Source organism: Geotrypetes seraphini, chromosome 3, assembly GCF_902459505.1.
Source record: "Geotrypetes seraphini chromosome 3, aGeoSer1.1, whole genome shotgun sequence".
NCBI classification, from domain to species: domain Eukaryota; kingdom Metazoa; phylum Chordata; class Amphibia; order Gymnophiona; family Dermophiidae; genus Geotrypetes; species Geotrypetes seraphini.
Genome location: NC_047086.1, coordinates 127,061,430 through 127,083,812, shown reverse-complemented (window position 1 = coordinate 127,083,812; position 22,383 = coordinate 127,061,430). Strand labels below are relative to the sequence as shown.

Here is a 22,383-nt window from a genome sequence, read left to right as displayed (position 1 = left end):
CCAAAGCGCTCGTATATCAAAGTGAATTTCCCCATAGGACACTCAGATGATTTGTTCCACATCCCAAAAACTTTAATAGAAAATACATTACTATACATACTTGTATTGCAAGATCTCACTCGTTTCGTACAGTCACTACAATGTGGGTGAATTGGATGTGATGCTTTTATTACATTCAGCCGTGCTCAGCGTGAGATGTGCGTATGTCGTGCGTGTTTGAACTGCGGGTGCGGGTTCAGACGCGATCGGTGATGCGGCACGCATATATTGTGCATATTTGACGTGACGCACGTATATGTGTTCGTACTGCAAGACAACACTCGTTTATCGAGTTAAAATTTAAGAAAATGTTTTGCTTGTCTTGCAAAATACAGTGGAACCTTGGTTTACGAGCATAATTCGTTCCAGAAGCATGCTCATAAATCAAATTGTTCGTATACCGGCGCTGCTCCATTCTCCCCCCCCCCTTGAGGAATCCGACACTGTTCCAAACCCCTCCCCGCGATCTGACTTCCCCCCCCCCCGCGAACCGGCATCCTCCCCCCACTCGCATTGCCCCCCCCTCCACCGTGATCCTACTTCCCCCCCTCCACCCCCACCCCCGAGCAGTCAATGACACTTCCTTTACCTGACTTGGCACCAGTGCCAGTGCCCGAAGATCCTCCCTCTTCTGGTCTGGGCTGGGCTGGACTGGCTTTGAGCATTTGCGCATGCTCAAAGCCTTCTGGTCTCGCTCGCAAACTGGTGCACTCGTAAACCGAGCTACCACTGTACTTGTAAACCACGTTACTCGCTATCCTGGTGGGTTTATTTTATAGCCTCTTCACCCCCTTTGCCTTCTCCTAACCACACTGGCGCTGTGGTGTAAACAAAATAAACAAACAAAAAACACTTTTCCTCTCTCTTAAATCCTAGCCCACGTTTGCGGTCCTATACCAGCTCTGGCAGGATACACGTTTCAAATCTGACATATTGTAATTACAAAATGGAAAATAAAATTAGTTTTTCTACCTTTTGTTTTCTGATCATTATTCAAATCTTGTTGATCCCAGGCTCTAGTTGTCTTCTGATAACTTGCTTGCCAGGGTCTCCTTCTTTCTTCTTTCTCCATTCTAACCATCCTTCTGCCATCTCTGTCCTCCCCTTCCATTTCCCTTCCCTCCCCCGGAGGTCTGGCATCTTTCTTTTTTTTCATCTCCATCCACAGATCCATCTTTTTCTTAACTACCCTTTCATCCAGCATCTCTCTCTCCTTCCTACCACCCCAGGGTCCACCATCTCTCCCTTTCTTTTCCCAACTACCCTCCTATTCAGTAACTCTATCCCCACCCCTCCACACCATCCCTGGTGTCCAACTTCTCTCCCTTTCTGTTCCTTCCCTCCCTAAATCCCATTGTCCATCATCTCTCTCCCTCTCCTCTATTTTTAGACCCATTATATCTTCCCCCCCAAAGTCCGTCATATGCACGTCTCTTTGAACCCCCCCTTCCCTCCCTCCGTGTACTTCTACACCAGGGCCTCCCTCTCCTGAAGGCCTGCACCTCCCCCCTAAAGGCCTGTCCGTCCCCCCTGAAGGCTTATGCCACCATCCCTGGCCTGTTCCCTCTTTGAAGGCCTGTCCCCCCCTTAAAGGTCTGCCCCCCCCCCCGAAAGACTGCACCCCCCCCCCCTAGGAAGGCCTCCGTGTTCCTCTGGCCTCCCTGAACTGTTTACCTTATAGCTTTAGCCTGCAGCAGTTACAGCGTCTTTGCAGTGCTATGAGCTGTTTCTCTGCTGCGGTTCCGCCCCTCCTCTGATGTCAGAGGCAGGATCGCGGTGGAGGAAACAGCTTAAAGCACTGCAAAGACGCTGTAACCGCGATTTTCGGCTGCAGGCTAAAGCTATAAGGTAAACAGTTCGGGGAGGCCAGGGGGGAGGGATGTGCAGTCTTTCGGGGGGGGGGGGCAGTCCTTCGGGGAGGCCAGGAGGGAAGCCGGACAGCAGCACTTCCTGACTGACCCTCCCTCCTTGCCCTCTAAAACAGATGCGGCAGCGGCCAACCAGCAAGGGTATCGCTGCCGCTCCTGCTTTAGGGAGCGAGGGGAGAGGGTCCGAATCGGGAAGCCGATTTTTTTTTTTTTAAATTTAAATAGATTCGAATCGATTCACCCGAAGTGAATCGGTGAACTGATTCGAATCGTGAATCGGGCAGCACTACTCACTATCCAAGGTTTGACTGTATTTTCTTAGATTACTCCTGAGACTATCACCTCTTAACTTCATCCTATGCCCTCTCATTCCAGGCCAAAACACTTGGGGCTCCTTTTATGAAGGTGAGCTAGCGGTTTTAGTGCGCGCTACAATACCGCATGCGCTAGACGCTAAAGCCTCCTTAGAGCTGGTGTTAGTATTTTCCGTGTAGCGCGGGGCTAACGTGCGCTAAAAACGCTAGCGTACCTTCGTAAAAGGAGCCCTTAAGTTTTTTACCTTTTGGTGAACTATGGTTTTGGAATATTAAGTACTGTATATGTGATAGTGACTTAAAAAGAAAAATGCCTGTCAAGTCCGTTTCTCCACTTGACCTCCTTTCTCTTCTCATTCAGCCTATGTATTGGGCAAATCCAGATACAGAGAAAGCAGGTAATAAAGAATAGGCTTTAGTAATTGCACTGATCCATTAATCATCTGCAATACAAGTGCAGTTCAAAATTTGGACCAGTGGCAGAGCGGGGGTGAGAGGCGCCGGGGGCGGTGATGCCCTTCCCCTCCCCCTCCCTCTTCCCCGCTCCCACCCACTGCATGCATGCCTTACCTTCCACTGTACCTCTTTAACATTCATGATGCGAGCAGCAATTCCAGTCTGCTGCTCGCGCCAGCGTTGGCTCTTCCTTTGACTTCACTTCCTAGGTGCAGGTCGAGGAAGTGACGTTTGGAAGAAGAGCAGACACTGGCGTGAGCAGCAGGTTAGGGTTGCTGCTCATGCTGTGAACGTTAGATGTATGGGGGGGCGAGAGGAGGATGAGTGTCTTGTATACAAACCTAACCAAGATACTAAACTCCATCAATCCTTCCAGCTCCATCCTGGAACCCTGCTCCATTACACCTCCTCGTTGCTGCCAGTGATACCTTTGTAAGCTCAATCCTTCCTTTTATCAACTCCTCCTTACAATCAGGCTCAGTCCCTTTAAACGGAAAATCAGCCATTGTCACCACTATTGACCATTACCTCATTATGTGACTCGCTGATATTGGCATCTAAGATGTTGCATTGCACTGGTTCACATCCTTTTTAAATAACAGAACCCAAAGTGTACTAATGGCTCAATCTTATCAAAACCGAAACCAATCAAATGTGGGGTGCCACAGGAAGCCCTACTTTCCTCTCTCTTATTCAACCGTTCCTTTGGTTTGTAGCACCAACCAGCATGCAGAATACTCTGCACTGCTCCGATGGTCATAGAATTTCTATGAGCTTCAGAGCAGCACAGAACATTCAGCCCGCCAGCCAGTGCTAAAAACCTCTTCTGTGCTTTTGTAAAAAAAAGTGTGTGTGTGTGGGTAGTTTGTGATTACTTATTCCATACTGGCTGAGGGTGGTTCTGTGTTCTGTGTGTATGAAAGACATGGTTTTCTGTTAGCACTGAGCAGCCTTGTTTGGTAAAATGCATTAGGCATGGTTCCTGGGAGCACCTTGAAAAAACTTGATTTGAATCTCCTTATTGTCTGCCTATCTTATTTTGTTCCACGTTGGACCACTTGCCTTATTGTTTTGTTACAAATTAAGATACATGGAGTGGAACGTGCTAGAGGAGTTACAGATTTGGTTGTTTATACATACATATTGGTTGCAGTTGAGAGGATTTGCAAACTTGGTTATTAATATATACTTATGTTTTGGATAGTATTACTAAGAATTAATCCTGCCCTGATCCCACCAGTTCTTCAGGAACACTCTCATTTTACTGAAATCTGCATGCTTGAAAATCCAGGACCGAGTTTTCTTAGAGAGATACTTCAATGTATGGTTATGGTTATTAAAGGCAGATTTTGGCTTAGTTTGAGTATTTGGAACTTTAACTGTATCTGTAGGATCATCAAGAACTGCTCTATTAAACATGGCATTTGAATTATGGTATCCCGCATGACTCAACTATGTCATTTTTTTTTGGGTGGGATTTTTTGTTTGTTTTTTAGCCCTTTGGTTACCATTACACAAGAGGCTGAAATTATTGCCCATCTACATATGCAGATATTCTCTTAATAACCAAGGTTTCACCTACAAGAACAAACCTTATTTATGTCAAATTCAAAGTCCTGTAAACATGGCTCTTCCTTCAGGCTTTCCTATCTGTCAAGTTTGATTGATGGGCTTTGTTTTTTCATTGTCTCCTACATCCAGCATTACGCCAAAGGCTATGTTAGTGGTGCAGCTGCAAAAGGCTCAAAAATTGCTCCTAGCACAGTTTTCTCTTTGATGGTGATGAATTGGCTTGGAGGGAGGCCCCAATGGGCAAGTTGCACAGGGTACATCTATAGCTCAGTACAGTCTTGCCTATAACTCGGGCTTTTGCTCAGCTCTGTCCAAATTTTTCTTCTTTTCCCTGTATCCACGCACACATTCTTCTTTCCTTTTGATCAACTGATTTATCTCTGTGTATGTCATCAGGTATAAATTTAGTGTGCTCATCTAATATACCTAGGCTCATTGCTGTATAAGTCTGTTTGCCCTTTGATCTTTCACCAAATTTTATTTATCGTGTACATTACCTTATGTTTTATGAAAGACATTAAGTTGGTAAAATGTAAGCTATTTATTGGCATGCCCCTCTAAAGCATACATCTTTTGTGATTGCAGAGACTGAAGCATATGTTCTGCCTCAATTTTGCTGCCAAACGCTTTTGGGCCAGTGTTTTCCAAAACATTAAAAACTGTTGTGAAAGCCTTAATCAAAATTTCTAGTAGTAACAGGATGCCAGTATAGTTTGGGCAGAATTGGAGAGTTATGATCTCTTCAGTTTTGGCTAGCCCAGGTTGACTGACAGTTTTATTCTGGCAGTTGGATCATGCAAGTTGCAGTACATTGTACAGAAAATTAACATTAACCGACTTGTGCTAAAATTGTCTCTAGGAACTGGTGATCACTTTTTTATTTTATAAATTTTATACTGTGATATAAATATTGATAAAGGCCTTCCTAGACTCTGGTCTAGATGCACTAAACTGACTGTATGTCTAACGATTGTTGTTGAACTGGTTTAGTGTTGACATAATTTAACCAACCAATGTACACAATGGCTCACCTCGTGCTTTTCTGTGCGCTCATTGCAGCCTCTGACTCTGCAATGCAAATGACCTCATTAGTATTAAAACAAGGTCATTAATATTAAAACAGCACACCAATCAATGCCTAAAATAACTTTGTGATGCACAAAATGTAACGCATACTTCTAATGACCCAAAATACCAACAGGTCTGCCATAAAATTTTAAAAAATATTTTATATATATTATATATCATCATACATGGGGAAGGCCATATACTTAAGTGTTATAATCGCATTTTAGTGCATGTGTTGAAGGTGCATTTTACGCGCTCCCATACGAGAGGGTGCTGAAAAGATGCACCCCAACCAGAGAATTTTCATTCATCGGTTCAATCTTGAAGAAAAAATGAATGAGCCTTGGGCCAATAACTTTTCAGCACCTGTAGAAGCAGTAGTATTCACATTGCATGGGTTACTGCTAGTTCTCCATCTCCTCCCCATGGCGTCAACCCATGTATGTGAGACATCTATGATTAATGGCTGCTATTTGCTTTATGGCAAGAAGAAGTGCAAAGCATCAAAGGATACTGTTCACGGTATAAAATTTAAAAGCTTGTACTCTTCTATTGGCAAGTTTTGGGTTTTTTCTTGCCTTTCTTGAAAATGCAAAAATGCCTCGTACTAAACATAAGGGCACTGTTCAGGTTATTCCGCCTTCATCTGGACAGTCGATGGATCGCTTCGTGGCCAGCACTTCGTTACTTGGAGTTGAGTCTCCTGCATTGGTTTTGGAGGAAGGAGGCTTTGAAGCCCTGGGATTGGACACATCTTTGTCTCCTCTGATTACCCAACCTCCACTGTATCCAGCGCTAGTGTCTGGTGAAAGCACGCGGGATGTGGCACAGAAGGGGTAGCAGAGAGGGTGCTCGAGCAAACCAGACAGCCTTGATATTAACATTCAAGGAGCTGAGAAAGGAAGCTACTCTACAGCGGTGATTCTGGAGAATATATGGAAGAGTCTCTTCAAAAACTCAAAACTGCAGTGACTAAATCAACAGGAGAATTTTCTGCAGTCGTGAGTAAATTGATGGTTTATCATCTAATATTGAAGCTATAAAAACTGAAACATCTAATAGATTTGACCAGCTAAACCAAGAGGTAACCTCTTTACAAAATTTATCAGTGAACATTGTGCAAGATAAAGAATTTCTTCAAAGAAAAAAATCAAACAGATTGAGAATTTCAACAGGAGATTAAATCTTAAAATGTTGAATTTTCATAAATCTACAGGAATTACATCTAGAGATGTTTTTAAAAATATTTGATTGAAACACAAGGCATGGACTTGAATAATCTGATTTGTTTGAAAATACATTATTGGAAATTGAGTCTTGTTCGACATTGCTTGTCTCATTTGTATTTGAGCAAGATCTGAATGCTGTTTTGCATATTTTATTTTTGTTCTTCACAAACTGTTCTGCGTGCAGAGCCTGGGTGTTTCTCAATGTGACAAAAACAACTCAAGAATGTAGGAAATTGTTTCTGACTATGAGACAAGAAGTTAAAAATTTAGGAGCTACTTTTTGTTGAAAAAGCAAAAAACTCCTCTACGCTGTATAATATCCTAAAATCCATAGACCCAAAAAATAAAATAAACAACTCTATTCAAAAATCCACATTAAAAGCTCAAGACTTGGCTGATGCATTCACACAAAAGATTAATAACATCCGCAATTCCTTTGTTCACAACACAACAATTAATCTCACAAACCCTGACCAACCAAAATCTATTCCAACAGCAAAATGTTCAAACTTTAAAATTCCTTCCATCCACGATATACAATCCCTCTTCCAACAAGTCAATCTAAAAGGCTCTCGTTCCGAACTCATTCCTCCTTTTTATTTAAAAAAACATTTCTCACACTTCGGACCTTTCATTCACTCACTCATTCAGAAAAGCCTGCTTACTGCTACAGTTCCACCTCAATGGAAGACTGCCATCATCACACCTATCCTTAAGAATCATAAAAATAGCATTAACAAACTTTCCAATTACCGGCCAATAGCCAATATTCCATTTTTAGCAAAATTAACCGAAAAATTGATTTTCAACCAGTTATCTGACTTTATAGAAAACACCAATGCATTACACCCCAACCAAACCGGATTTAGAAAATTTCACAACACAGAATACTCCTTAATAGGCTTAACATTCAATATTACCTGGATCACCACAAATCAGTCATCCTTTTTTCTTTAGATATTTCCGCAGCTTTCGACACTATAGATCACAACCTGCTCCTTACTCGACTAGAAGAATTAGGAATAAGCGAGAATGTTCTTTCATGGTTCAACTCGTACTTACTCAACCGCACCTCCTCGGTCAGGTTTAACAATGAAGAATCCACATATTATTCATCCTCTTTTGGAATCCCTCAAGGATCTATCTTGTCCCCTTTACTGTTCAATATTTTTCTCTCACCTCTACTAGGTATCTGCCAATCTATTGGTTTTATACCGTTTTCGTATGCAGACGACATTCAACTCATTCACCCGTTGGACCCAGAAAATATTACCGATATCACATCTATCAACCACAAATTAGAAAAAATCCAAAACTGGCTTAACACAAATAAACTAGCATTAAACATCAATAAAACAAAACCAATATTATTCACTTGGAAAAAAGATATAACCTTGTCAAAACCTTTTATTCTTAATATTTCGCTCAACTTGGTTTCTTCCGTTAAAATACTAGGCGTAACTATAGACGATAAATTAACTTACCATGAACACATCTCTTACTGTTAAAAGCTGTTTCTTTTAAACTACGACAGATACGCTCAATCGTCAAATTTCTCAGTTCAACATCGATAAAGATACTCATTCACGCTCTAGTAATTTCAAAAATTGATTACTGTAATGCTCTTTTACTCAACATCACCCAGAAAGAAAAAAGGAGACTGCAGGTAATACAAAACACAGCCATTAAACTAATATACAACGCTAAAAAGTTCGACCAAGTTACTCCTTTTTTAAAAGACGCACATTGGCTACCAGTTAGCCACAGGATTACCTTTAAAATTTTATTACTTATTTTTAAAACACTAGCATCCAACGAAACACTCTTTATCTCTCGATTTCTAATTCCTTACAATTCTCAACGTTCTCTTCGATCTTCCGGCCAAAACATGCTGTCAGTACCCTCTTTGAAAATTATTGGTACACGTAGATCCGACATGTTCACAGTCATGGGACCACAATGGTGGAAAGCCCTCCCTCAATACATTCGATCTGAAAAAAACATTGTATCTTTTAAAAAACTTTTAAAATCTTACCTATTTATAGATGCTTTTAATCACTAAAACTTTTATAGAACTGTGCTTTGGATTTTAGCCCCTTACCTTTTGTTCTCTACCTTTTTTCTACCAAAATTAAGATTGTAAACTTTAATCCTTCCCTACCCCTTCTTGTTTGTATTTTACGTAACTATACTGTTAATTGATAGTTTCTATGTATTATTTTCTATATGGATTTTGTACATCGCCTAGCAATTTTAATAGGCGATTCATCAAATGAATAAATAAACTTGAAACTTGAAACTTACTCCTATAAAATGTCTGGTCAGATATGCAGGCTCCTGATCAGCTTGAGTTTTTATAGACATTAAGAAGTTAATCCAGAATGTGTAGGGTTTGTAAAATTGAAAATAATGATGATCACATTAATCCTAATTTTATTTTTTGAATATTTGTAGTTTTCCTATAAGAGATCTCCTTGTCTCTTGTTTTCTCCTTCTCTCCAATGAATAGTGGTCAAATGATTATATAAATGCTTCATAACTTTATTCTTTGACAAGTGTATACTTGTGAATTTATTGTTTAAACATAAATAAAATACATTTTTTAATTTAAAAACTCATGAACTATATGCATTTGTGGAGAATGAACAATTCAAAACAAAAAAAACAATGAAAACACTCACCCCTCCATTAACCAATGCTATTCATACTCACCAATACAGAAAAATAACCAAATGGAAGATCCAAGATGGCTGCGATGGAATGACTGTGGGTGAGACGCTCCCAGAATAGTTTTCCCACTTTACCTTCACGCTACGAAAATGGCGAAGAGAAGGGGCAAGGAGCGCTGCTGGAACCTTGCAGCGCTCAGATACCCCTCCTATGGCAACTATAGACGAATTTCTGAGTTTTGTCAGGGATTCGCCCACTGGAGGTTCCACCAACGAGTGAGGCAGAAGTGAACTTCCCTGGGCTCGAGTCGATACTGAGCCCCGACGCAAGGTCCCCGCCTCCACAGCACCAGGGAGCCAGCTCACCGCAGGACGACAGTCTATCCGAAGAGGTGGACTCTCTATCCCGGGAGGCTATACTGAGCTTGGCCCCGGAAGAACTCAATCCTGGGGCAGAAACAGCGATGGAGCAGCCAGAAGAACAAGGCAGAAGAGAGAGAAGCCCTGTGACTGGGGAAACTCAATCAATACAACCAGGTACATTTGCTTTTTTAAATCTTACTAATGTTACCCTGGATTCAATTTGGGACCTAGTTGCAAGCTTGGGACAGACTTTATCCCCACAAATACTAGAACTGGAAAAAAATGTTTTGGAAGAAAAGGAAGAATTTAAAGTTGTTAAAGAAGATACCTCTTTGCTGAAAACTAAAGTGGACACAATTGAAAAGGAATTATTAGAAGTAACTATATACAAGACAAGCTGAATATCTTTAAATTTATAACCACACAAGATGATATTCATATAGTAGTACCATCAGAAATATAGTGCTCAACTCATTTCAATAATGAAAACGGTATAGACCTCAGTGTTTCCCAAGATAAATCTAGTGAAACAACCTATGTCAGTAATCATACTAACATAGGAAATACATCCTTGGTCTAGTTTTTTACCGTACTTTTATGTCCAAAAATTTTTTTAAATATAATTTCAAAACTTTTTAGGAAAGTGAGCACTTATCTTATTTTCTTCTGATGACTCAAAACCACCGCAGTTGCAGTTTTAGCGGTATATATATACACCGCTTACGATCAGTCTCAAAATTGGTAAATATCCCAACTGGTAAATATCCCAACAGGCCCTGTTTCGCCCTACGGCTGCATCAGGGGATTATCTACAAACAAAACACATTGTTACTATAAAATACAGGAAAACTTCCCATATACCACTCTATATACTGAAACTACTTACAATTTAAACATGAGCTACTGCTTCAATGATTCTTAGTAACGAAATGGCGGCTCGGCGTACTTCCGGGGTTTTAAAGGGAACATCGGAGCGATATTACACCAATCAGCTCCAAGTGCTCACAGGGCTATAACCAATCCTTATAGCTTCCGGGTTTTTCTTCAGAAAAACGCGCGCCATTCAACCCTAACATTTAAACCATATGGGGTATAGGTTTTTAGTCTGTATACCCATTTCTGTTCTTTCTGTCTTAAATAAAGTTTAAAGTCTCCACCTTTAGTTGAGGGGTATAGCTTTTCTATTACCCAGCAACGCATCTCTGAAAACTTATGATTATTATCAAGGCAATGCTGTACCATAGGTGCCTCAATTTTACAGCAGTTAACACACGACCTGTGTTCTATAATCCTAGTCTTGAATTGTCTGGAAGTCTGCCCTACATACAATAGGTTGCAAGGACAACAAATGGCATAAATAATACCACTAGTTTCACATGACGTCGACGAGATTAGTCGATACTCTCTGTTATCATAAGGATTAACAAATACGTGACCTTCTTGCATATTTTCACATACTGAGCATCTACCACATTTCCGATGCCCAATCTGACTACTTGGAGATAATCTTTCTGTCTGATCTAAAACTGCTCCCTTACTAGTTGGGCTTAACAGCTCCTGCAAATTTCTATTCCTAGAGTATGCAGTAGTAACTTGAGTGTTCTGGAAACATGAATGGACTGATAAACAGTTCCAATGACGTTTTACAATCTTAGAGAAATGCCTAGATTGTTGAGTATGTCTTAATACGCATACCAGTTTTTCAGCTTCCTGTTCAGGAGTTTTATATTCTAAAAGGAGATCTCTTCTATTATATAGGGCTCTATTGTATGCTCTTTTAATACAAGTAGGTGGATACCCCCGAGTCAAGAATTTATCACTTAATACTTGAGCTTGTTTCTTAAACTCATCTTTAGATGAACATATTCTCCGATAACGGAGAAATTGTGAATATGGAAGGCCCTCTTTTAGATGAGACGGGTGAGAACTTGAGAATTCCAATAAGGTATTTTTATCAGTGATTTTCCTATATACTGATGTCTCAAACCCTTCTCTATTTTTGGTAATTGCTACATCTAAAAAAGAGATTTTCTCCATGTCCAAAGTAACATCAAATTTGATTGTAGGTAAGCATGAATTCAAAAATTCTATAAACAAAGATAAGTTTGCCACAGAATCATCCCATAGTACAAAAATGTCGTCAATATAGCGACACCACAGGGCTATCTTTGAAAACCACTGAGATGTGTACACAAATTGCTGTTCAAAGCTCGCCATAAACAGGTTAGCTAGGGACGGTGCACAAACAGCTCCCATCGCAGTACCACTTAATTGTTGATAAAATATTCCTTGAAACATGAAGTAGTTTTTCTTTAACGATATACTCAACAATTGAACTAAAAATTCTGATGGTACTGCATGCGGACGTTCCCTCTTCTCTAGATATTCTTCAATAATTAACAAGGCTTGGTCCTGAGGGATACTTGTATATAACGACTGCACGTCCAACGTGACCAATACAGTAGTTGCACTTGGCTGAGCTGCAGATAGTATTCGCAAAAAATGTGTGGTGTCTTGTACATAAGATTGAATTAAGGGAACAAAAGGTTTCAAAAAAACATCCAAGTACTCATTAACACGCTCTAACAGGGAACCACACGATGAAACAATGGGACGGCCTGGAGGAGCAGTCAAATTTTTGTGAATTTTGGGTAAGATGTAAAAAAATGGAATTTTAGGATATTGTGGACTCAAATAGTTTAATTCATTTTGTGTTATGAATCCTTGTTGATACCCTCGTCCTATTAACTTCAGTATCTCTTCTTTCAAAACATTCGTAGGATCTCTCTCTAAAGGACTATATACTGATGTATTACTGAGTTGGCGCAAAATCTCTAAGGTGTATTGTTGATGGTCCAAGATCACAATCGCTCCCCCCTTGTCGGCACGTCTAATGATAATATTTTGATTAAGTTTTAAAGAATTTATAGCTTCTCTTTCTTGTTTGGAAGTGTTCCATGTACAGAAAAATTTGTTCGATTCTATTCGTTCAATATCTTTCATCACCAGATCTTTGTATAAAGCTAAAGCAGGGTCAACTGGTAATCTTTTTTTTAAATCTCTTTCATGACACGAATACTCTACAGTGATGTCTTTGGCATGCACCTATGACGTGCACATGTGATGCACCACAGTTAGGCATGTCTATGACTAATGCTCATGCATACCTATGTAGCTGTCCTTGGAGCATGCGTATATCTGTGCCTGTATTAAGTAGACTGTTCTGCGCACGTGTCAGTCACTTTCCAAATGACCGATTGGGTGGAATTACAGTGAACTTCCACAGAACTCATTTGTATGCAGAGTTGTTTGAAAATCAATTGCTGTTTTAAAATTGGACAGTTTATTGGCTCCATATTGACCCACTAGATTTTAAGGGCATTTTAAGTTTATCTGGGTCTATGAAATAAACCATTCTTAAATATACTACATTAAGGAGTTCTTTTACTAAACAGTGCGTTTGATATGTGGTGGAAGCAGATTTGAACATGTAACACTGTTGTTGAAATGGCTTCATTGATTACCTGTCAAATTCTGTAGGTTCTAGTATTGATCTTTAAAGTCATTTGGTATTTAATGCTAGTGATGAGCCTATATCGGCCTTTAAGGTCAGAGGGAGCGTTGCGACTGGTAACAGATGAGTTACTCTTGTATTTGTATAGTGTACATTTTGGGCCTCTTCTATCAAATTGCGCTAGCTGTTTTTAGCGCAGAGAGCTGCTCCTGACATTCATAGGAACTTTATGAGCGTCGGGGGCAGTGAGGGCCATTCAGCACGGCTCACTGCGTTACAAACTGCTAGCGCAGTTTGATAAAAGAGGCCCTTAGTATCTGTATTTCAGTGGCAAATGTATCATTATGGAATAATTTCATTGGACTAATAAGTTGCTCCCTGATGATCAGAAATTCAAGAAGGTATTGAAAAGAACTTTGTTTATGGAGGCATTTAATTGACTGGATTATAATACTGACTGAAATGAATGTTAGATAATGTGCTGTTTATTTAAAAAAAAATTTGTATGTTGGATCACAATTATGTTAGTATTTTGTAAACCGCTTAGTGGATTAGGTTTTTTAAAATAAGTTGTGGAAAAAAAAGTCTTTGCTGGTCTAGAGGCCTTTTGGGCCAGCATCCATTCTGAATCACTGAATGCCCATGTCATCTCTTCAGTCAAAATGACTAACACGACATCCCATGGCAGCCATTTTGAGACTGGATCCGGCATAGGCAGGAGCAATCCTCGGTTGTTCCTGCTCATGCTGACTAATCTCAAAATGGTTTTCCACAACAGTCTACAGTAGCAAGTGTGCTGTGGGAAGTATTGGCAGCCATTTTGACTGTGGAGCCGGTATGGGCAAGAGTAACTGGGGATCATTTCTGCCCCAAATAGACAACTAAAACACCAAGGCTTCTAAAGGAAGGGCTGGGGAGGGCCTTTTGGAGCCGTGGGAAGAGAATGGTGGCAAGAGAAGGGGTTACTTTTCTAATTTCAGGCAAAAATGTTGGCATTTTCAGCTGAAACTGAAGTATGACTGAACCTGGTTTTTGGCTAGTTTTGGCGCCAATCCCAAAATCCAAATTTGGTCATTCCCTAATTCAGATACAGTTCTTGTCTCTACAGCCTCTGCTAGGAAGTTGTTATGCATCCACTACCACCATTTCTATAAAGAAAAATCTTCATAGATTCCACATATCTTTTTACCTTCATCCTTTGTAACTTTGTTGCACAGCTTTTTCAATTTTTGATGTGTTTTTAAATGTTTGTTATGAATGTTTTTTGTTGTAAGCTGCCGAGAAATTTTGAGCGAGTTATCAAATAATGTAAATAAAAATAGAGGCCTTCTCTGTGCATGTATGTAAATGATTGATTGAAATGACTCTTTTATATCTCCTTCTCCTGCTTTTCTTTCAAAGTACGTATATATATTTAAATCTTTGTTCACCCTATATACTTTATAATGATCATTGACTGTTTTAAGTAACTCCCTCTGTACTGACTTAATCCTGTGTTTTAGGGTGTTTTTTATTTTTTTAAGTGCTGTCTCCAGACTTATACACAATACTTCAATGAGATCTAACCAGACACTTATACAGAGGCACTATTACTTCTGTCAGATTCAAACTGCCATATATACTTGAATATAAATCTTTCTGAATATAAGAACATTTTCTTCCCCCCCTACCTTTTTTTATTAGGGATAAAATGTTAAAAGTATAAACCAAGGGTTTTCAATCCAGCATTCCTCCTCCCCTTTCATCCTTCCTTCTTTCCCCTGTGGAGTGTAGCATTCCTCGCGTTCCTTTCCTTTCCATGAAGTGTCTCCTTCACCGCTGCCTCCTTCTAACAGATGAGCCCTTCCCCCCTGCCTATTTTACCTCTGGCGGTCTAGTAACACATTAGGGTACAAGCAATCTCCACTCATTCATGCCCATGGTGTTTTTGTAAAAATGGCTTCCATAGCCTCCAGCAGCAGTCTCGCAAGATTGCTGTCGGAAGTTGCGGCAGCCATTTTTACTTCAGACATAGCATGGGAAGGAACATGTAGGGACTGCTCCTGTCCTCATATGCCAGTAGGCCATTAGAAAGGTACGATAGGCCTGGAGGGCCTACTAGTGGGTCCAGGAGGAGAGAGGAACTAAGTGTGAGTCGTGCTTGTTCGGGGTGGGGGGGAGAATGAATCAGTGAGAGCTCTGCTGGTTCAGGAGTGCTAGTGGCAGTAGCAGAGAGAGAAGGAGGGAATGGTAGGAATGCTGGACATGACAGTGGTGGAGGGAGCTGTTGAATATAAACAGAGATTAAATTTTGATGCTTTTTTGGGGGGGAGGGGTCAAAATCTTAGGTTATATTCAAGTATTTATGGTATTCTCAGAGTACAAGCAGGCATAATATTCTTACATGTGGGTGACGTCATTGATGGAACCTGGAACAGACACTACTAAGTGCATTGTCACTTTAAATCTTTTCACAGTGCCCATACTGCATGCATGCTAGTGCCTTCCCACCTGATCTTACGGGACTATCAGTTCTTCATTTTCCATGGAATTGAGAAGCTGTCTCTTCAGTTTCCTTTTCAGCATAACATAAGAGCATAAGAATAGTCATACTGAGTCAGACCAGTGGTCTAGCCCAGAATCCCATCTTCACGGTGGCTAATCCAGGTCACAAGTACCAGGCAAAATCCAAATAGTAGCAACATTCCATGCTACCGATCCAGGGCAAGCAGTGGCTTCTGCCATGTAATGTAGCTGGTTAAAAAAAAAATAATAATAAGTTTGGACAAGTTCCTGGAGGAAAAGACCATAGTCTACTATTGAGACAAATAGGAGGGAAGCCTCTGCTTGCTCTGGATCCATAGCATGGAATGTTGCTACTATTGGGGGTTTGCCAGGTAATTGTGACCTGGATTAGCCACCATGAAGATGGGATTCTGGGCTAGACCATCAGTATGACTATTCTTATGTTCTTATGCTTTTATGATGTGCTGAAAAGGAAACTGAAGAGATCTCTTGCGTTGTCTTCTGTAAAGACTGAAGCAAAGAATCCATTTAGCCTCTCCTCTATGACCCTCAGTATTTCTTTTGCTCCTTGATCATCCAAGGGTCCCATGGATTTCCTCTATTTATTTATTTTTGTGCCTTCTCTACTTATTTTTCTCCATCCTCATAATTTCTTGTTTTAATCATGTTCCAGTATTTTACCTGAGGTTAATTCATTTTTGTCAGGTTTTGTGTGTTGGGTTTTTTTTTTTACCTTTGGGCCACTCTGAGCTTTTTTTATTTTCCTTTTAACTGACCTTTTTCAGCATTCTAGTCAACCTCCCCAGGCCATTGAGCCCTTTGACGTAGCGTTGGCTGTTTTCCCCCTCCATGTCAATAAAGGGTACTGAATGGCTTTAAGAAATGTTCTCGATTGTAATCAGACCGTTTCTTGCTCTGACGCACATAATTGATGTTTCCAGTGTCTAGGTCGTGAACATTGGGGCATTAGTTGTATCCTTTGTCTCCATATGCAAAAGAAGTCACTGAAAGCCCAAAAACTACAGTTTGAAAAACCTTCTCAGTACTGCATCAACATTGAGCATGGCGAAGGACTCTGAAACCGACACCCAACCTCCTATGACTCGGGCATTGACAGCACTCAGGCTTGATAAATCTTGGCTAGAGAATGACATGAGGGCAAATTGTCCCCGTCCCTGCAGGATCTCAATATTCCCATCCCTGCGAGTTTTGGTCCTGGCCCTGTCCTATTTCTGTAAGTTATGCCTTAACCACACAAGCCTCAAACACTTATGATTTTAAAGTGTTTGAGACTTGTGCAGATAAGGACAGAGCTTGCAGGGATGGAACAGGGTTAGAGAGATCCTTCGGGGATGGGGAATATTTGCCACCGTGTTATTCTCTAGTTCTTGGTAAGCTCTTAGTAACATCTTGAATTTTGTCACCAAGCTGATTGCACACCTCTGTCTCTCAGAAGGGAATTGCCAACTACCACTTCCTTTTGCCTCCTAGTGGTCACAGATCCAGCAACTTTGGGGGGTTTGAGCTTTGGTTCTTCTTCTCCCTGGAATGCTCTCATTGCCTGGCTGCATACTGGTTCTTCAGTTCGAGGGCAGATGGAATCACAGTATCGATCATGCAGGGTCCCATAATCTGAGTCAGCATGGCCTCCTTCCCCAAATGCCTCATGAAGCATTTTGATGTATCTTTCATTCTTGCAGATGCTTCTCAGTCTTGCCAGCTCCTCTCTCATTTCCTTTACTTCATTAAGAGGGATTGAAGCCGAAGACATCTTGTACATGGAACCAACCTCTTTTCTTGGGTAACATTTTTTGTCTGCACAGAGGCAGATGCTGTAACCTGAGCAACAGCTTTCTCGACACGGTTTCCCAGCCATACTATGGTTACAGAAGTGCTCGTACCTTATGAAAGAGAAGAAAAAACCCTACCAAAGCAATGTCCTCTTCCTAATTGGCTGAAGTACCTATAAATCAAAAGGTTAGCCTTCGGGTGGGAGGGAATTAAACACTAAACGGAGACTTTCCTCAACTGCTATCTACGCTCTAAACTAGGGGTCTCAAAGTCCATCCTTGAGGGCCGCAATCCAGTCGAGTTTTCAGGATTTCCCCAATGAATATGCATTAAAAGCAGAGCATGCACATAGATCTCATGCATATTCATTGGGGAAATCCTGAAAACCTGACTGGATATGTGCCCCTCAAGGAGGGACTTTGAGAGCCCTGCTCTAAACTGATATTATCTTATCCTCTGAAATGCAACCTAAAATACTAATCTAGACTAAAACACTTTGTATAAAACCCTAATAAAGACTACTGACTTTTGCTAAAAAAGTAAAATAAATACAATAACAATGAAATCTGAGTTGTCCTTTTTCCCAAGTCTGAATGCCAGCAGGTAAGATATTCCAATTAAATTTTTCTTCCCCTTAGCAGGTCCTCACTCAGCACCTCTTCAGGACAAAAAGATTTCGTCAAAAGGAGCAGGGAGGGCTGGAGAGTGGGCGGAGCTTGGGCAGATCCTTGTGTCTAATTGGACCAGAAGTGGGCATGACCACTTGTCAAAAATATGTATATTATATGAATATTAGGTTTGACAAAACTATGTAACATTACTACTGCCACTTATGTACAGTTGTGCAATTGATTGATCCTTGTTTTCTTTATTTTAGCCTTTCCATCCCATGGTGAATCTGGAATGCTCCCGGGATTTTCGTCCATTCCTCTGTGCCTTGTATGCTCCCATCTGCATGGAGTATGGACGAGTCACCCTTCCCTGCCGTAGACTGTGCCAACGAGCTTACAGTGAATGTTACAAACTAATGGAGATGTTTGGTGTCTCTTGGCCTGAGGATATGGAGTGCAGCAGGTGAGAATAGTTTGATTTGTAGCTGGGGAATGTGGACTAGGCTAATAATATTGGGTTTAAAAATAGTTTGCCAGTTAAGTGGAGAACAGGTCTAATGATTGGCCAACTAGATTTTGGGATTGCCACCTCTTTGTTTCATGACTAAAGCAGTAAGAAATAGATCTCCCCATAAAGATCTGCATGGTAGTTCCCTGGGACAGATAGCCTCAATAGGCATTTGGATGTGTCCCATGGGCTAAATGGTGCTAGGCTCAAGACACGCTGCACTAGCACCAAAGAGGATGGAAAAAATAAGCAGGAAGCTCTGTGGATTATACTGGTGTTGGTGAGATTAGGAGATGGGCTGATAAGAAATGGAAATCCCCCCCAGGCTGGTGGTTTGATACAGTTCCCTCCTCCCTCTGGTTGGTTGTTACAGTTCCTTCCCCCTTTCCCTTATTCCCTCTCTCCCCCTAGTAGTTCCAAGTGACCCTGATTGGTCACTGTTTGAGACAGGATATAGGGCTTAAGAGACTACTGGTGTGACCCAGCATGACACTTGTAGTAGAATTGCTTGTTTCTTGGAAAAGATACAAATCCTCAATTAAAATTGAATTTGTAGTATAAACTAGTTATTTAATCTCCCTGTGCTTAAATATCAGATTTAAAATTTTATTTATACATTCAATTTTCTATACTGTTTTCCCAGGGGAGCCCAGAATGGTTTTCATTAATTTATTCAGGTACTTAAGTATTTTTTCCTGTCTATCCCGGCAGGTTCACAATCTATCTAATGTACCTGGGGCAATGGTGTGTGACAAGTCCGGCACTGCTCCTGCCTTTGTCTCCTTTAAAATCCAAAAGAGAACAGTTCACAGGATGAGAAAAGCCCCAAATCGCAGTTCAGACTTACTACCAGGTTTGGCTGCCTATCCTGACACAGTGGCCCCAGAGCATGAACCCAGGCAAGATGCAGTAGCCTATAATGAGGGTAAAGCTACTCCCAGGTAGAAACCAAGATCTTACAGAGCTTTGCCCAGAAAGCAGAAGCAGCTCCCTGTAACTAAGAATTGCAGAGATGTGCAGAGTGACCAGAGGGGAGCCAGAGAGAAACCAAATCCATACCTGTTCCAGGTAGGTTTGGGTGGGGCTCACGCAGACAAAAGCGGGGAACTCGCACCCCAGAGGAGAAGACCCACTGTGGAGTGAACCTAAAGCTAGACAAGATAATGATGTGGAAATGCTGGATGCTGAAAATCCTGCCTAGTTAAACCAAGCAGAGCTCCTAAGCCAAGGGGAAACAATGGAGGTTCAGAACAGCTTGCTTCGGGAAGTGAGCTGGTGGAGGCCATGGACACAACTTGAATTTGGGAAGTGCTGATGTTTGTTCTTGCCTTTGAAAAGGTGCTCAAAGGCAAGAACAAACATCAGCACTTCCCAAATTCAAGTTGTGTCCATGGCCTCCACCAGCTCACTTCCTGAAGCAAGCTGTTCTGAACCTCCATTGTTTCCCCTTGGCTTAGGAGCTCTGCTTAATTTAACTGGGCAGGATTTTCAGCATCCAGCATTTCCACATCGTTATCTTGTCCAGCTTTAGGTTCAGTCCACAGTGGGTCTTCACCTCTGGGGTGTGAGTTCCCTGCTTTTGTCTGTATGAGCCCCACCCAAACCTACCTGGAACAGGTATTGGATTTGGTTTCTCTCTGGCTCCCCTCTGGTCACTGCAAATCTCTGCAATTCTTAGTTACAGGGAGCTGCTTCTGTTTTCTGGGCAAAGCTCTGTAAGATCTTGGTTTCAACCTGGGAGTAGCTTTACTCTCATTATAGGCTACTGTATCATGCCAGGGTTCATGCACTGGAGCCACTGTGTCAGATAGGCAGCCTAACATGTCAGTGAGTCTGAACAGTGATTTTGGTCATCTTTTCTCACTCTGGGAATTGTTCTCTTTTGGCTTTTAAAGTGGACAAAGGCAGGAGAAGTGCCAAACTTGTCACAGGGGGGATTAAGTGACTTGCTCAGGGTCACAAGGAGCAGCATGGATTTGAACCCACAACCTCAGAATGCTGAGGCTATAGCTTTAACCACTGTGCCACACTCTCCCAATATTTTTTTTATATCCTATTTTTTTGTATAGAAAAATGTGCATTAATAATACATATACAGGTTTCTTAAATGGTTTAAAATTAAAAAAAAAACTATCTATTATCCTTTCAAATGATATTGCAAGCTTCATTAATATAAACATTTTTCTACATACACAGGAAAAACAACCAAAAGCATGTTGAACAAATTTACTTTTCTTAATAATGTAAACTGCATCCATACAATGTGTGTTAGATTTTTGATTGCTCAATTCTGATTCTTATATAATATAGATGGTTCTAGTGGCATGGACTGGCAAGGTTGAGAAAAAAGAAGTTAGGAAAAGGCTTAAGGTGGTTGAGATAACAAAGAATATGAGACTAATGGTGGGGTTTTGACATGTAGAAAGAAGAGATGAAAGCTGTATTCATTGAAGGTCCTTAAAATGCAGATGGAGTCCCAAAGAAAGATGCACAACTTTTTTGAATCAGTACCATTCACCTGAATAACAAGGCAAATTTTGGCTGGGCATGCATACTCCACATGAAAGGGAAACATATTTAAAAAATGCTTCTACAATGCATTCTTGGGAATAGAATAGACATTGTTGAGGATCTTTTTACCTAGCGAGTCAGAAAACAAAATGCAAAAAATAATTTTGAGATTTTGTAAAGCCTCTGTGTGTTCTGTTCTAGATTTCCAGATTGTGATGAGCCCTATCCACGTCTTGTAGACATCAGTTTGGTTGGAGGCTTCACTGAAGAAACCCCAATGGCAGTGCAGAGGGATTATGGCTTTTGGTGTCCAAGAGAGTTGAAAATTGACCCTGATTTGGGATACTCTTTTTTGGGAGTTCGAGACTGTTCCCCTCCCTGTCCAAACATGTACTTCAGACGAGAAGAATTGTCATTTGCCCGGTACTTTATAGGAGTGATTTCCATTGTTTGTCTCTCTGCTACCCTTTTCACCTTTTTAACTTTTTTGATTGATGTTACACGGTTCCGATACCCAGAAAGACCCATCATATTCTATGCTGTCTGCTACATGATGGTGTCCTTGATTTTTTTTATTGGATTTTTGTTAGAGGATCGTGTGGCTTGCAATGCCTCCACCCCTGGCCAGTATAAAGCCTCTACTGTGACACAAGGATCGCACAACAAAGCTTGCACCATGCTTTTTATGGTGCTCTATTTCTTTACAATGGCTGGTAGTGTTTGGTGGGTCATCCTCACTATCACATGGTTCTTGGCAGCTGTGCCAAAGTGGGGCAGTGAAGCCATCGAGAAGAAAGCACTTTTGTTTCATGCCAGCGCATGGGGCATTCCTGGAACACTAACTATTATCCTGCTAGCAATGAACAAAATCGAAGGGGACAGTATCAGTGGTGTGTGCTTCGTTGGCCTCTATGATGTCGATGCATTAAGATACTTTGTGCTTGCCCCCCTTTGCCTCTATGTGGTGGTTGGTGTTTCACTACTGCTGGCTGGCATTATTTCCCTAAATCGGGTTCGAATTGAAATTCCTTTAGAGAAGGAGAATCAGGACAAGCTGGTGAAGTTCATGATCCGTATTGGAGTATTTAGTGTTCTGTACCTTGTACCCCTTTTAGTTGTGATAGGCTGCTATTTCTATGAACAGACTTACAGAAGTGTATGGGAGACAACATGGATACAGGAACGTTGCAGAGAATACCACATTCCTTGCCCCTATCAGGTAAGAAATCATTTTTGTATACAGTGGAATCTAACCCAGTTTGCGAGTGTTTTGCAAGACGAGCAAAACACTCAGCAAACTTTTGTCTCGCAAACCGAGCACTGCCCGGATAAACGAGCACTCAGCAATGGTGGCCCAGGGGTGAA

At 41.1% G+C, this 22,383-nt stretch overlaps 1 protein-coding gene across 5 annotated transcripts in view; it reads left to right on the top strand.

Moving 5' to 3' along the window:
- The window catches only part of FZD3 (frizzled class receptor 3), a 151,024-nt gene that overhangs the window by 46,480 nt on the left and 82,161 nt on the right, over window positions 1-22,383 (top strand). For all 5 annotated transcript variants that reach the window (XM_033938803.1, XM_033938802.1, XM_033938801.1 and 2 more), the window contains exons 3-4: window positions 18,266-18,462; window positions 21,220-22,237. In XM_033938803.1, the coding sequence (XP_033794694.1) occupies window positions 18,266-18,462; window positions 21,220-22,237 (1,215 nt within the window). The remainder of the gene's footprint in view (window positions 1-18,265; window positions 18,463-21,219; window positions 22,238-22,383) is intronic.